The following is a 13,668-nucleotide window of genomic DNA, read 5'->3' as shown; positions in this document are numbered from 1 at the left end:
CGTTCTCCCAAAGATCCTGGGAGAGCTGTTGCGCCCTTCCCCTCCGGTACCAGGGGTGCTTGCGCCACCGGTACCGTCGAGTGAGGCGCCGGCTGGCCCCTTGCCCGGGGTGAGGTCTCCGACATCGGTGCCGCTTGCGGTACCGACTGCGGTCGCATCCCAGGAAGGCTCCCCGACGACGTCGGCGGAGGGAGCTTCGCCGGTGCGGGCGAGGGAGTCTACCTCTCGACGCTCCCACCGTGGCCGTGTTTCCACGGAGTCGAGTCGGGCACGGCTTCAGACGCAGGTTCATGAACTTGTGTCTGATACCGATGGTGAGGCCTCGTGGGAAGAGGAAGAAGACATCAGATATTTCTCTGACGCGGAGTCTGATGGCCTTCCTTCCGATCCCACTCCCTCCCCTGAAAGGCAGCTTTCTCCTCCTGAGAGTCTGTCTTTTGCGGCCTTTGTCCGGGAGATGTCTACGGCCATCCCCTTCCCGGTGGTTGTGGAGGACGAGCCCAGGGCTGAAATGTTTGAGCTCCTGGACTATCCTTTTCCGCCTAAGGAATCGTCCACAGTACCCATGTATCATGTCCTCAAAAAGACATTGCTGGCGAACTGGACCAAGCCTCTAACTAATCCCCACATTCCCAAGAAGATCGAGTCCCAGTACCGGATCCATGGGGACCCAGAGCTAATGCGCACTCAGTTGCCTCACGACTCTGGTGTGGTGGATCTGGCCCTAAAGAAGGCTAAGAGTTCTAGGGAGCATGCTTCGGCGCCCCCGGGCAAGGACTCTAGAACCTTAGACTCCTTTGGGAGGAAGGCCTACCATTCTTCTATGCTCGTGGCCAAAATCCAGTCTTACCAGCTCTACACGAGCATACACATGCGGAACAATGTGCGGCAGTTGGCGGGCTTGGTGGACAAGCTCCCTCCTGAGCAAGCCAAGCCATTTCAGGAGGTGGTCAGGCAGCTGAAGGCGTGCAGAAAATTCCTGGCCAGAGGGGTATATGATACCTTTGATGTTGCGTCCAGGGCCGCTGCTCAAGGTGTGGTGATGCGCAGACTCTCATGGCTGCGTGCCTCCGACCTGGAGAATAAGATCCAGCAGCGGATTGCGGACTCCCCTTGCTGAGCGGACAATATTTTTGGAGAAAAAGTCTAACAGGTGGTAGAGCAGCTCCACCAGCGGGATACCGCTTTCGACAAGTTCTCCCGCCGGCAGCCTTCAGCATCTACCTCCTCAGGTAGACGTTTTTATGGGGGAAAGAAGACTGTTCCCTACTCTTCTGGTAAGCGTAGGTACAGTCCTCCTTCTCGACAGCCTGCGGGCCCAGTCTAAGCCCCAGCGCGCTCGCTCTCGTCAGCAGCATGCGCCTCAGCAAGGCCCCTCGGCTCCCCAGCAAAAACAAGGGGCGAGCTTTTGACTGGCTCCAGCAGAGCATAGCCGACATCAACGTGTCAGTGCCGGGCGATCTGCCGGTCGGGGGGAGGTTGAAAGTTTTTCTCCAAAGGTGGCCTCTCATAACCTCCGACCAGTGGGTTCTCCAAATAGTCCGGCAAGGATACACCCTCAATTTGGTTTCCAAACCTCCAAATTGCCCACCGGGAGCTCAATCCTACAGCTTCCAGCACAAGCAGGTACTTGCAGAGGAACTCTCCGCCCTTCTCAGCGCCAATGCGGTCGAGCCCGTGCCATCCGGGCAAGAAGGGCTGGGATTCTATTCCAGGTACTTCCTTGTGGAAAAGAAAACAGGGGGGATGCGTCCCATCCTAGACCTAAGGGCCCTGAACAAATATCTGGTCAAGGAAAAGTTCAGGATGCTTTCCCTGGGCACCCTTCTTCCCATGATTCAGGAAAACGACTGGCTATGCTCTCTGGACTTGAAGGACGCCTACACGCACATTCCGATACTGCCAGCTCAGAGACAGCATCTGCGATTTCAGCTGGGCACACGTCACTTCCAGTACTGTGTGCTACCCTTTGGGCTTGCCTCTGCGCCCAGAGTGTTCACGAAGTGCTTGGCTGTAGTAGCAGCGGCGCTTCGCAGGCCGGGAGTGCACGTGTTCCCCTATCTCGACGACTGGCTGGTAAAGAACACATCTGATGCAGGAGCTCTACAGTCCATGCAGATGACTATTCGCCTCCTAGAGCTACTGGAGTTTGTGATAAATTATCCAAAGTCCCATCTTCTCCCAGTGCAGAGACTCGAATTCATAGGAGCTCTGATGGATTCTCGGACGGCTCGTGCCTATCTCCCAGAGGCGAGAGCCAACAACTTGTTGTCCCTCGTCTCGCAGGTGCGAGCGTCCCAGCAGATCACAGCTCGGCAGATGTTGAGATTGCTGGGCCACATGGCCTCCACAGTTCATGTGACTCCTATGGCCTGCCTTCACATGCGATCTGCTCAATGGACCCTAGCTTCCCAGTGGTTTCAGGCTGCTGGGGATCTAGAAGACGTGATCCACCTGTCCACGAGTTTTCTCAACTTCCTGTATTGGTGGACGATTTGGTCCAATTTGACTCTGGGATGCCCTTTTCAAATTCCTCAGCCACAAAAAGTGCTGACTACGGATGCGTCTCTCCTGGGGTGGGGAGCTCATGTCAATGGGCTTCACACCCAGGGAAGCTGGTTCCTCCAGCAACGCGATCTGCAGATCAATCTCCTGGAGTTACGAGCGGTCTGGAACGCTCTGAAGGCTTTCAGAGATCGACTGTCCCACCAAATTATCCAAATTCAGACAGACAACCAGGTTGCCATGTATTACATCAACAAGCAGGGGGGCACCGGATCTCGCCCCCCTGTGTCAGGAAGCCGTCAGCATGTGGCTTTTGGCTCGCCGTCACGGCATGGTGCTCCAAGCCACATATCTGGCAGGCGTAAACAACAGTCTGGCCGACAGGTTGAGCAGGATTATGCTACCTCACGAGTGGTCGCTCAACTCCCGAGTAGTGCGCCAGATCTTCCAGGTGTGGGGCACCCCCTTGGTAGATCTCTTTGCATCTCGAGCCAACCACAAGGTCCTTCAGTTCTGTTCCAGGCTTCAGGCCAACGGCAGACTGGCATCGGATGCCTTCCTCCTGGACTGGGGGGAAGGTCTGCTGTATGCTTATCCTCCATACCTCTGGTGGGGAAGACTTTGTTGAAACTCAAGCAAGACCGAGGCACCATGATTCTGATTGCTTCCTTTTGGCCGCTTCAGATCTGGTTCCCTCTTCTTCTGGAGTTGTCCTCCGAAGAACCGTGGAGATTGGAGTGTTTTCCGATCCTCATCACACAGGACGAAGGGGCGCTTCTGCATCCCAACCTCCAGTCTCTGGCTCTCACGGCCTGGATGTTGAGAGCATAGACTTTGCCTCTTTGGGTCTGTCAGAGGGTGTCTCCCGCATCTTGCTTGCTTCCAGGAAAGATTCCACTAAGAGGAGTTACTTCTTTCTATGGAGGAGGTTTGCCATCTGGTTTGACAACAAGGCCCTAGATCCTCGCTCTTGTCCTACACAGACCCTGCTTGACTACCTTCTGCACTTGTCTGAGTCTGGTCTCAAGACCAACTCTGTAAGGGTTCACCTTAGCGCAATCAGTGCATACCATTACCGTGTGGAAGGTAAGCCGATCTCAGCACAGCCTTTAGTTGTTCGCTTCATGAGAGGTTTGCTTTTGTCAAAGCCCCCATCAAACCTCCTACAGTGTCATGGGATCTCAATGTCATTCTCACCCAGCTGATGAAACCTCCTTTTGAGCCACTGAACTCCTGCCATCTGAAGTACTTGACCTGGAAGGTCATTTTCTTGGTGGCAGTTACTTCAGCTCGTAGAGTCAGTGAGCTTCAGGCCCTGGTAGACCAGGCCCCTTACACCAAATTTCATCATAACAGAGTAGTCCTCCGCACTCACCCTAAGTTCTTGCCAAAGGTTGTGTCGGAGTTCCATCTGAACCAGTCAATTGTGTTGCCAACATTCTTTCCCCGCCCTCATTCCTGCCCTGCTGAACGTCAGCTGCACACATTGGACTGCAAGAGAGCATTGGCCTTCTATCTGGAGCGGACACAGCCCAACAGACAGTCCGCCCAAGTGTTTGTTTCTTTTGATCCCAACAGGATGGGAGTGGCTGTGGGGAAACGCACCATATCCAATTGGCTAGCAGATTGCATTTCCTTCACTTACGCCCAGGCTGGGCTGGCTCTTGAGGGTCATGTCACGGCTCATAATGTCAGAGCCATGGCTGCGTCAGTGGCCCACTTGAAGTCAGCCACTATTGAAGAGATCTGCAAAGCTGCGACGTGGTCATCTGTCCACACATTCACATCTCATTACTGCCTGCAGCAGGATACCCAACGCTACAGTCTGTTCGGGCAGTCAGTGCTTCAGAATCTGTTCGGGGTTTAGAATCCAACTCCACCCCCCTAGGCCCATGTTTTATTCTGTTCCAGGCTACACTCTCTGTTAGTTGGATAAGTTGTTAGGTCAATCTCAGTTATGTCCTCGCCTTTGCGAGGCCCAATTGACCATGTTTGTTGTTTTGAGTGAGCCTGGGGGCTAGGGATACCCCATCAGTGAGAACAAGCAGCCTGCTTGTCCTCGGAGAAAGCGAATGCTACATACCTGTAGAAGGTATTCTCCGAGGACAGCAGGCTGATTGTTCTCACAAACCCGCCCGCCTCCCCTTTGGAGTTGTGTCTTCCCTTGTCTTGGTCTTGCTACATATGGGACTGACGAACACGAGCTGGTTCGGGCGGGAAGACGGCCACGCATTCGCGGTGCGCATCGGCGCATGAGGACTAGCAAAGGCCTTTGCTAATAAAGTGTTCCGATTGGAGGGGCTGCCGTGGACGTCACCCATCAGTGAGAACAATCAGCCTGATGTCCTCGGAGAATACCTTCTACAGGTATGTAGCATTCGCTTTAGTGATTTTAAGGCTTTACGTTCCTTAAACTTCCAAAAGCCCTAAAGATTGTCAGAAGCCAAAATAGTGAAGTAAAAACAAAGCAATGGAGAACTGTAAAGCAATCTACCAGTAAGAGAGTTTAATGTTGCACTGAGGGGAAATAATGTACTCGATAAATTTTAAAAATGCTTTCCAGTAGATGAAGTTTTGTTCTTTTTATTAACTGTCATCTACAGCTAACCACAGTGCCAAGCAGTGCCGCATACCCTGTGCCTTAAGGATGCAATGTGGAGAATGTACCAGTGGTAATTCAGAGTGCATGTGGTGCAGTAACATGAGACAGTGTGTGGACTCAAATGCCTATGTAGCTTCTTTTCCATTTGGCCAGTGTATGGAATGGTATACCACAAACAATTGTCCAAGTAAGTACACTGTAATTTTCTACTTAGAGATGTGTAAGATCATAGATAAACCATTTCCTTTCTCTAGAAGGAATGTATCATGGCATAATGCAGTAGACCAATGTTAATGATCGTATTTAGTATTTTGGAGCCTGATAGAAATAGTTTTATTAAATGTATAAACTAAATGTATAAAAGGTCACCCATGTTACATTTCCTGTCTCACTGGTTGGCAATCTCTTGTTTGAGTTAAAATACTAAAGCATGTTGTTCAGTATAGTGTCACAGACCCTCAATTGCTTTTGGGTACTAGTTTTTTGTTGGTAGACAAGCTGAAATAAGGGTGATTAAATACAAACCATTGCCTGTGCTTGATCATTCCACTTAAGGCCTGGCAAGAGAAGGAATTTCTTGTGAGCTCTATAGAAAAACCCTGCATCTGAAATTAAACCTACATTACAATACCCTACTCTTTCACTCTGCTAAGTTGCTGTTGAAGAGCAGTATAACACGTTTAAATAAACAAATAAACTAGTTTGAGAGATGAGCAGCATTGCCATTCAGTGAAACTATATGCTCAAGTTCTAACAGCTGCTGCTACTGTTCCTTCTGCCTATTTCTTTTGAAATCAGGTAGAATGCTAGGAGGAGAAGAATCACAGACTTAGAATACAGTTTGTCTCCCACACTGCTTCACTGTCTTCTGCATTCCTAGTTCTGCTGTAAGAAATTCAGCAAAGAGCAGAGAAGGAAATAGTCAAAGGCGGGGGTGAGAGAATACAGGGAGGAGAAACAGGCAGTTTGATGGAAGATGGGGAGAAACAGAGAAATGGCTGTAGAGCAGAGAAATATCATTCATCTGAACTGATCTAGTAGGACTCAAACAAAAGAAATTAGCAGGTAAGACTATAGTCATGATGCCACTCCAAAGCCCAAAGGCACAGAAACGTTTCTGTGCCTTTGTTCCACATGCCACAGCAGTTCATTCAGTAAAGAGACTTTCTTTCAAGAACAGATGTTTCATCCCTATAACCTGCACATGACTCTGTATTATCTATCACCTTGATACAATGTTTCTGTACCAGAGACTGGTGTACAAATTTCCAATAAAAAGCCTCAAAGCTGAACTGGAGGAAAGGAGAAACAGAGGTGGCATGATACAGACGTTCAAATATTTCAAAGGTATTAATCCACAAACAAACCTTTTCCGGAGACGGGAAGGCGGTAGAACTAGAGGACATGAGGTTGAGGGGGCGGGGGCAGACTCAGAGGAGTAATGTCAGGAAGTATTTTTTCACAAACAGGGTAGGAATGGATCTATGGAATCTTAGTGGAGATTGGGTGGCGATGCCGGTATTTGGAGAGTAAAACTGGTGCAGGGCGGACTTGTATGGTCTGTGCCCTGATCGTGGCTGAATAGATATGGAGGGGCTGGAGTGTAAATTTTAAGGGGCTTCGACGTTAGCTTCAGAAATTTTAGTACAGGAACAGTTCCTGGCAGACTGGATGGACCATTAAGGTCTTTATCTGCCATCATTTACTATGTTACATATTAAGAGCAGATCAGCAATTTCATACTTTCCTTTGAGTACCCTTAGATGTATTCCATTCCGTTTTGTTGATTTGGCTCAGTACATCTTCCAGGTTCACTGAGATTTCTTTCAGTTCCTCCACATCAATTGCCCTTGAAAATCATTTCTGGTACAGGCAGTTCTCTTACATCATCTTCTGTAAGGACCAAGGGAAAGAATTCATTCAGTTTCTCTGCTATGGCCTTGTCCTCCCTGAGTGCACCTTTGCTCATTCATGATGTAATGGTCCGACGGATTCCCTTGCAGGCTTTCTGCTTCTGATGTACCTGAAAAAGTTGTTACTGTGAGTTTTTTCTCTGTGACAAGTTTCTCTTCATATTCTCTTTTAGCCTTCTTTATCAGTGCTTTGCATCTGACTTGCCAGTGCTTATGTTGCTTCTTATTTACTTCATTTGGGTCCTTTCCCATTCTTTTAAGGACATTTTTTGGCTGTAATAGCCTCTTTCAATTCACCATTTAACCATGCTGGCTGTCGTTTTCTTTCCACCTTTGTAAATCTGTGGAATGTATCAGGTCTGGGCTTCTAAGATGGCATTTTTGAATATCGCCCACGCCTGCTTTATTGTCCTAAGCTTTGTCCTTTTAGCTTCTTCTTAACCATTTTCCTCATTTTATTATAATCGCCCTTTCAAAAATTAAATGCAGCTACACTAGACTTTCTCTGTGGCTTCTTTCTAGATAGTAGCTAAAACTTAATCTTATGATCACTGTTTGCCAGGGGACACAACACTGTTACCTCTCGTTCTATGTCCTGCGTGCTGCCAATGACTAGATCTAAAATGGCTCCTCCTCTTGTCGCTTCCTTAACCAGTTGCTCCAAGCAGCAGTTGTTTATTACATCTAGAAATTTTATCTCCCTTCGCTTCTGATGTAACGTATCCAGTCAATATTTGGGTAATTGAAATCACCCCATTATTATAGTGTTGCCTAATTTGCCAGATTTCCTAATTTCTGTAAAAATTTCTTCATCAGTCTGTTCATTCTGTCGGATGGTAGTACAGCCCTACAAGAATACTCCTTCCCTTCACACATGGAATTACTATCCATAATTATTTCACACTACTATCAGTTTCATGTGGAATGTTTGTTTTATTTAACTCAATTCTCTCTCTAACATATAGCGCAACTCCCCTTCCCCCTCCAATTTGATCCTCTGTATCAATGTTAACACATTGATTGTCCTCTGTCCACCAAGTCTCTGAGATGTCTATTATATCTACTTCACCATTTAGTGCTATATACTTTAACTCTTCTATCTTAGTTTTTTAGGCTTCTAGGATTTGTATACAGTCACTTGAAATTGTTTTTTTTTTTTTTTCCTTGCACCTACAAGCTGCTTAGAAGTTGACAGGGAAAATGTGTATCCTTTACTCTGCTCTCTCCTTAAACACACCAAGCTTTCTTTCAGCATTGTTGAAACCTCTGCTGGGATTCCCTGAATGTCCTGTTTCAATAGTGTCCTTCAAGGATACTCCACACTGAACCATGTGCTCCTGGGTGACTGTCTGCTTCCCCCTCCCCCCCATATTTTAGTTTAAAAACTGCCATATCTCCTTTTGAAAAGTTTGCGCCAGCCAGGAGTGTAGCCAGACAACAGATTTTGGGTGGACCTAGGCAAGAAGTGGGTGGGCACCAAGTGTTCTCTTCCCCTCTCCCCCCCCCCCCCCCCCCACAAAAAAAAATATCTCAGCTGGCAGGAAAACCACCACCAAAAAAATATCTCAGCTGGCAGGAAAACGCTTCTTTCCACCTTGGCAGTCTGCAGCAGGCATGCGCTGAAAACTGAGCACACGCAGGTGCCGGTATCGTGGAAAGCAGCGTTTTCGTTACCATCAGGGGGAAGTCTTCAGCTGGCAGAGCTTGGGATCCCCACCAGCTACCACTAAATGTGTGCTACTGTTGGGTGGGTCTGAGCCCTAAGTGGGTGGGCCCCAGCCCACCCAGGCCCACCTGTGGCTATGCTACTGGCGCCAGTAGCCTGGTTCCATCTCTGTTAAGGTGGAGTCCATACCCAGAATGTTGTCCAGTTCCTAATAAATCTAAATCCCTCATCCCTGCTCCAGAATCTCAACCACGCATTGAGGCTTTGGAGCTCTGCCTGCCTCCTGGGTCCTGCATGTGGAATGGAGTGCATTTCTGAAAATGCTACCCTGGAGGATGTGGATTTCAGCTTTCTTCGCAAGAGCCTAAATTTGGCTTTCAGATCATCCCTTCCACATTTTCCTATGTCATTGGTACCCACATGTACCAAGACAGCCAGCTCCTCCCCAGCACTATATATGATCCTATCTAGGTGATGGAGAGCATTTCTAAAAATTCTACCCTGGAGGATGTGGATTTCAGCTTTCTTCCCAAGAGCCTAAATTTAGCTTTCAGATCCTCCCTTCCACATTTTCCTATGTCATTGGTACCCACATGTACCAAGACACCCGGCTCTTCCCCAGCACTATATATATTTATTTTATTTGTAGCATTTGTATCCCGCATTTTCCCACCTATTTGCAGGCTCAATGTGGCTTACATTTGCCATAGTGGTGCTTGCCATTTCTGGTCTACAGAGTTGCACATGGTTTTACTATTAAGTGCGTACATACATGGTAGAAGAATACATTGTGATCTTGCGTGAGTGTCAGCCTTATGTTGTTGCTCAGGTATCGACATTAGGATAAAAGTAATAGTATTTGGCAGTGAGGTTAGTCAGCATTGTGTGGTTGCATAGGAATCAATATTAGATTAAAAGTAGTAGTGTTTGTTCATTAAAAGCAGTGAGGTTACTCAGTCATGTGATTAAGGTTGGTACAGTCTTATTCTTCAGTCTTATTGTTTAGCAATTAGGATGGTTGTTTGTGGTATGCCTTCTTGAATAAGTTAGTTTTCAATAGTCTTTTGGAAGATAGTTAAATCTTGCGTTGTTTTTATGGTCTTCGGAAGTGTGTTCCATAGTTGCGTGCAGATGTAGGAGAAACTGGTGCGTATGTGGACTTATATTTTAATCTTTTGCAGTTGGGATAATGGAGGTTGAGGAATGTGCGTGCTGATCTTTTTGTGTTCCTAGCAGGTAGATCTATAAGATCTGTCATGTAGGCTGGGGCTTCCCCTTGTATAATTTTGTGGACCAGGGTGCAGACTTTGAACGCAATTCGTTCTTTTAATGTAAGCCAATGTAGTTTTTCTCTTAAGGGTTTTGGCGCTTTCGTTTTTGCTTTCCCAAATATGAGCCTGGCTGCTGTGTTTTGGGATGTTTGAAGCTTCTTAATGACTTGTTCTTTGCACCCTGTGTAAATTGCAATACAGTAGTCTAAGTGGCTTAGCACAGTTGCTTGTACTAGGCTACGGAATGTTTCCCTTGGGAAGTAAGGTTTGATCCTTTTAAGTTTCCACATTGCGTAGAACATTTTCTTTGTTGTATTTTTCGCATGGTCTTCTAGTGTGAGATTTCGGTCGACCGTAACTCCCAAAAGTTTCAAACTATCAGAGACCGGGAGAGTGTAGGCTGGAGTGTTTATAGTATCATTTTTATTTGAGTTGTATTGGGAAGATAAGATGAGACATTGTGTCTTTTCTGCGTTTAGTTTCAATTGGAATGCGTCCGCCCATGAATTCATTATTTGGAGGCTATGTTGGATTTCTTTTGTAATTTCGGTTATGTCATGCTTAAACGGGATATATATCGTGACATCATCTGCATAAATGTACGGGTTGAGACCTTGGCTGGATAGCGATTTAGCTAGAGGTCTCATCATTAAGTTGAATAAGGTTGGTGACAACGGTGATCCTTGTGGTACTCCACATTCTGGTGTCCATGGTGTTGACGTTTTTGATTTTGACATCACTTGAGAAGTTCTTGTTTCTAGGAAACCTTGAAACCATTTTAGTACGTTTCCTCCAATCCCGAAGTAGTCTAAGATGTTCGAGAGTATTTGGTGGCTGACCATATCAAACGCGCTGGACATGTCGAATTGAAGGAGCAGCACATTGTATCCGGTTGCTATTAGTTGTTTGAGTTTGGTTATGAGTCACTGTTTCAGTACTATGGTTGGATCTAAATCCAGGCTGTGATTCATGTAGTATTGTGAATTTGTTTAGGTAGTTGGTGAGTTGTTGTGTTACCATACTTTCCATTATTTTGACAATCAGGGGAATGGATGCTACTGGTCGATAGTTGGCCGTGTTGTTTAATTTTTTCTTTAAGTCTTTGGGTATCGGTGTGAGTAGTATGTTTCCTTTGTCTTTGGGGAAGAGTCCATGTTGTAGCATGTAATTCAGATGTGATGTGATTTCTGTTTTAAAGCTTTTGAGGGCAGACCTTACTAGATAACTGGGACAGATGTCCAATTTGGAGTGGGTTTTGGAAAATTTGTTAATTGCTTGAGAAATGGTGTCTTCGGTTAATAGATCAAAGCTGGTCCAAATTCGATCTGCTGGGTGTTCACCTTGGGTTGGATTCAGGCAGTTCATAAATTTTTCGTGATCAGTAGTGTTAAGTGGTAACGTGGACTGTAATTTTATGATTTTCTTGTTGAAGTATTTGGCCAATTTGTCTGCCCTTGGGATGTCCGTGCTGGTTGTGGTAATTGGTGTAGTATCTATTAGTTTATTCACGCGTTGGTATAGTTTGTGTGCATCTTTGTAGTCAGGTCCTATTTTGGTTTTATAGTATGCTCTTTTGGTTTGCCTTATTGTGTATTTGTATTTTCTTTGAAGTTGTTTCCATTCATTGTCTGTCTGTTCGTCTTTCCTTTTCTTCCACGTCCGTTCAAGTCTTCTGACATGTGTTTTTAGTATTTTCAGTTCTTCATTGAACCAAGGTGTTGAGTTTTTTCTTTGTGTAGTCTTTTGTTGTAATGGTGCAATTTTGTCTAGTGTGTTCTTACATCTGTCGTCCCAGTTTTGTAGAAAGTATTTAGAGTCTGTGCTGACCATTCATCATTGTACATCTCTTGCCAAAATATTACAGGGTCAGTTTGGCCTCTCGTTGCATAGGTTGTGGGTTCTTGTTTGGGTTGTGTACCTATTTTCCGCCATTGTAGGTTAAAGTTTAGTTTGTAATGGTCTGACCATGGTATCTCTGTCCATTTTGTGTCTGTTATTGTGATATTTAAATCTGAGGATAGTTTGTGTGTGATGAGATCAATTGTGTGTTCTTTGTTATGGGTGGCTTGCATGCTGTATTTAGCCTTATATTTTGCAAAAGCAAAGGCTAAATACAGGAGTTTCGCCCTATATTGCGGCTGTCATTTCTGTGAGACACGCTTGGCTTTAAGATTTTTTCCGTCCACATTCGGAGGTATTGGATACATACACATTTTATCCTACTTACATTCAAACCCTGACCCCTGAGGCAGGCGCTGTTTAACGCCGAAACACGGCCCGTGTCGGGTCATTTATGAATAAAATACTCCTGTTGTCTCAGTCTTGAAGGCCCATTGTTGCTTTTCTTGAACTGGGTTCGATTCCCACTGCAGCTCCTTGTGACTCTGGGCAAGTCACTTAACCCTTCATTGTCCCAGGTACAAATAAGTACCTGTATATAATATGTAAACAGCTTTGAATGTAGTTGGAAAAACCTCAGAAAGGCGGTATATAAGTCCCATTCCCTTTCCCCCTATAAGGAAGACCATTGTGGTGTCATTTTTTTTTCTGCTGCAGCAGGTGCTTGTAATATAAAGTTAAGAGTTAAGACAAACCAAAGTCCACCAAAATGTTCATTTAGTAAGTTAATATTTCATCAGATAACAGGTTATTCTCCGAGGACAAGCAGTCTGCTTGTTCTCACGACTGGGTGACGTCCGCGGCAGCCCCCACCAACCGGAAAAAAGCTTCGCGGGACGGTCGGCACGCAGGGCACGCCCACCGCGCATGCGCGGCCGTCTTCCCGCCCGTGCGCAACCGCTCCCGCCAGTTCCTTTTTTTCCGCGTCTGGAGAGAGTCGTGCTTCGAACCGCTCTCTCTTTTTCAGCCGCCGGATTTTCGATCGCGTTTACGCGATCGCGCTATTTCTTAGTTTTTCGGTCTAGTTACCGCCCGGCTTCTTTTTTCAAAAAAAAAAAAAAGAAACCCTGCGCGTGTGGAGCACGCGCTCCCTTTTTCCCTCGCTTCCAGCGGGGACGCCGTGTTGCGGCCTAGTGGCCGCTCGGTCGTTTTCTTTTTCGTGGTGTGATTTCAGCCACCATTGACGACTTTGACTTCGCCGACGCGATTTTTCCGTCGATGTCCTCGAAGGTCCCGAGTGGATTTAAAAAGTGTGGTCGCTGCGGCCGGCCGATCTCGCAGACCGACACCCACGCTTGGTGCCTCCAGTGCCTCGGGCCGGAGCACAATATCAAGTCGTGTTCTCTGTGTCTCGGTCTCCGGAAACGGACTCAGGTTGCGAGGCAAGTTCTGCGGGACCGTCTTTTTGGAACTTGCGCCGGCCCCCTCGACGTCGACCTCGAAGGCATCGGTATCGACGCCCGGCCCTTCGGTACCGGTATCGATGCCCGAGACATCGGCACCGATGGCAGCGACCCCAGGAGAACAGGTCCCGTCGGCCCGCCGGTCCTCCGGTGAGAGTGGGGGTGAGAGGCCGCGTGGGCAGTCGGCCCCGGTCACTCCCTCAGCTCGTGGGCCACGGGACCGAACCCTGTCGGACCCGGTACCTCGAGACCGAGGGGGATCGACCTCCTCCTCCTCCATGCCCTCCGGCGCCGGTGACGGGCATCGCAAGAAAGATAAGAAGCGTCGTCACCGGTCGCCCTCGGCGCATCCGGATATCGGAGAGGAGGCGACGCCGAAGCGTCATCGTCGGGAGGAGAGGTCTCCGTC

General features: G+C 47.3%; 1 protein-coding gene across 1 annotated transcript in view; it reads left to right on the top strand.

Annotated features, from left to right (window-relative positions):
- ATRN (attractin) overlaps positions 1-13,668 on the top strand; it is a 626,429-nt gene that overhangs the window by 361,678 nt on the left and 251,083 nt on the right. The window contains 1 exon segment of the mRNA XM_030190990.1: positions 5,109-5,294. Within this exon segment, the coding sequence (XP_030046850.1) occupies positions 5,109-5,294 (186 nt within the window).

This window comes from Microcaecilia unicolor, chromosome 2 (genome assembly GCF_901765095.1).
Source record: "Microcaecilia unicolor chromosome 2, aMicUni1.1, whole genome shotgun sequence".
In the NCBI taxonomy this organism is placed as follows: domain Eukaryota; kingdom Metazoa; phylum Chordata; class Amphibia; order Gymnophiona; family Siphonopidae; genus Microcaecilia; species Microcaecilia unicolor.
Note: the sequence above shows the minus strand (reverse complement) of the source record. Positions and strands in the feature narration are given on the sequence as shown.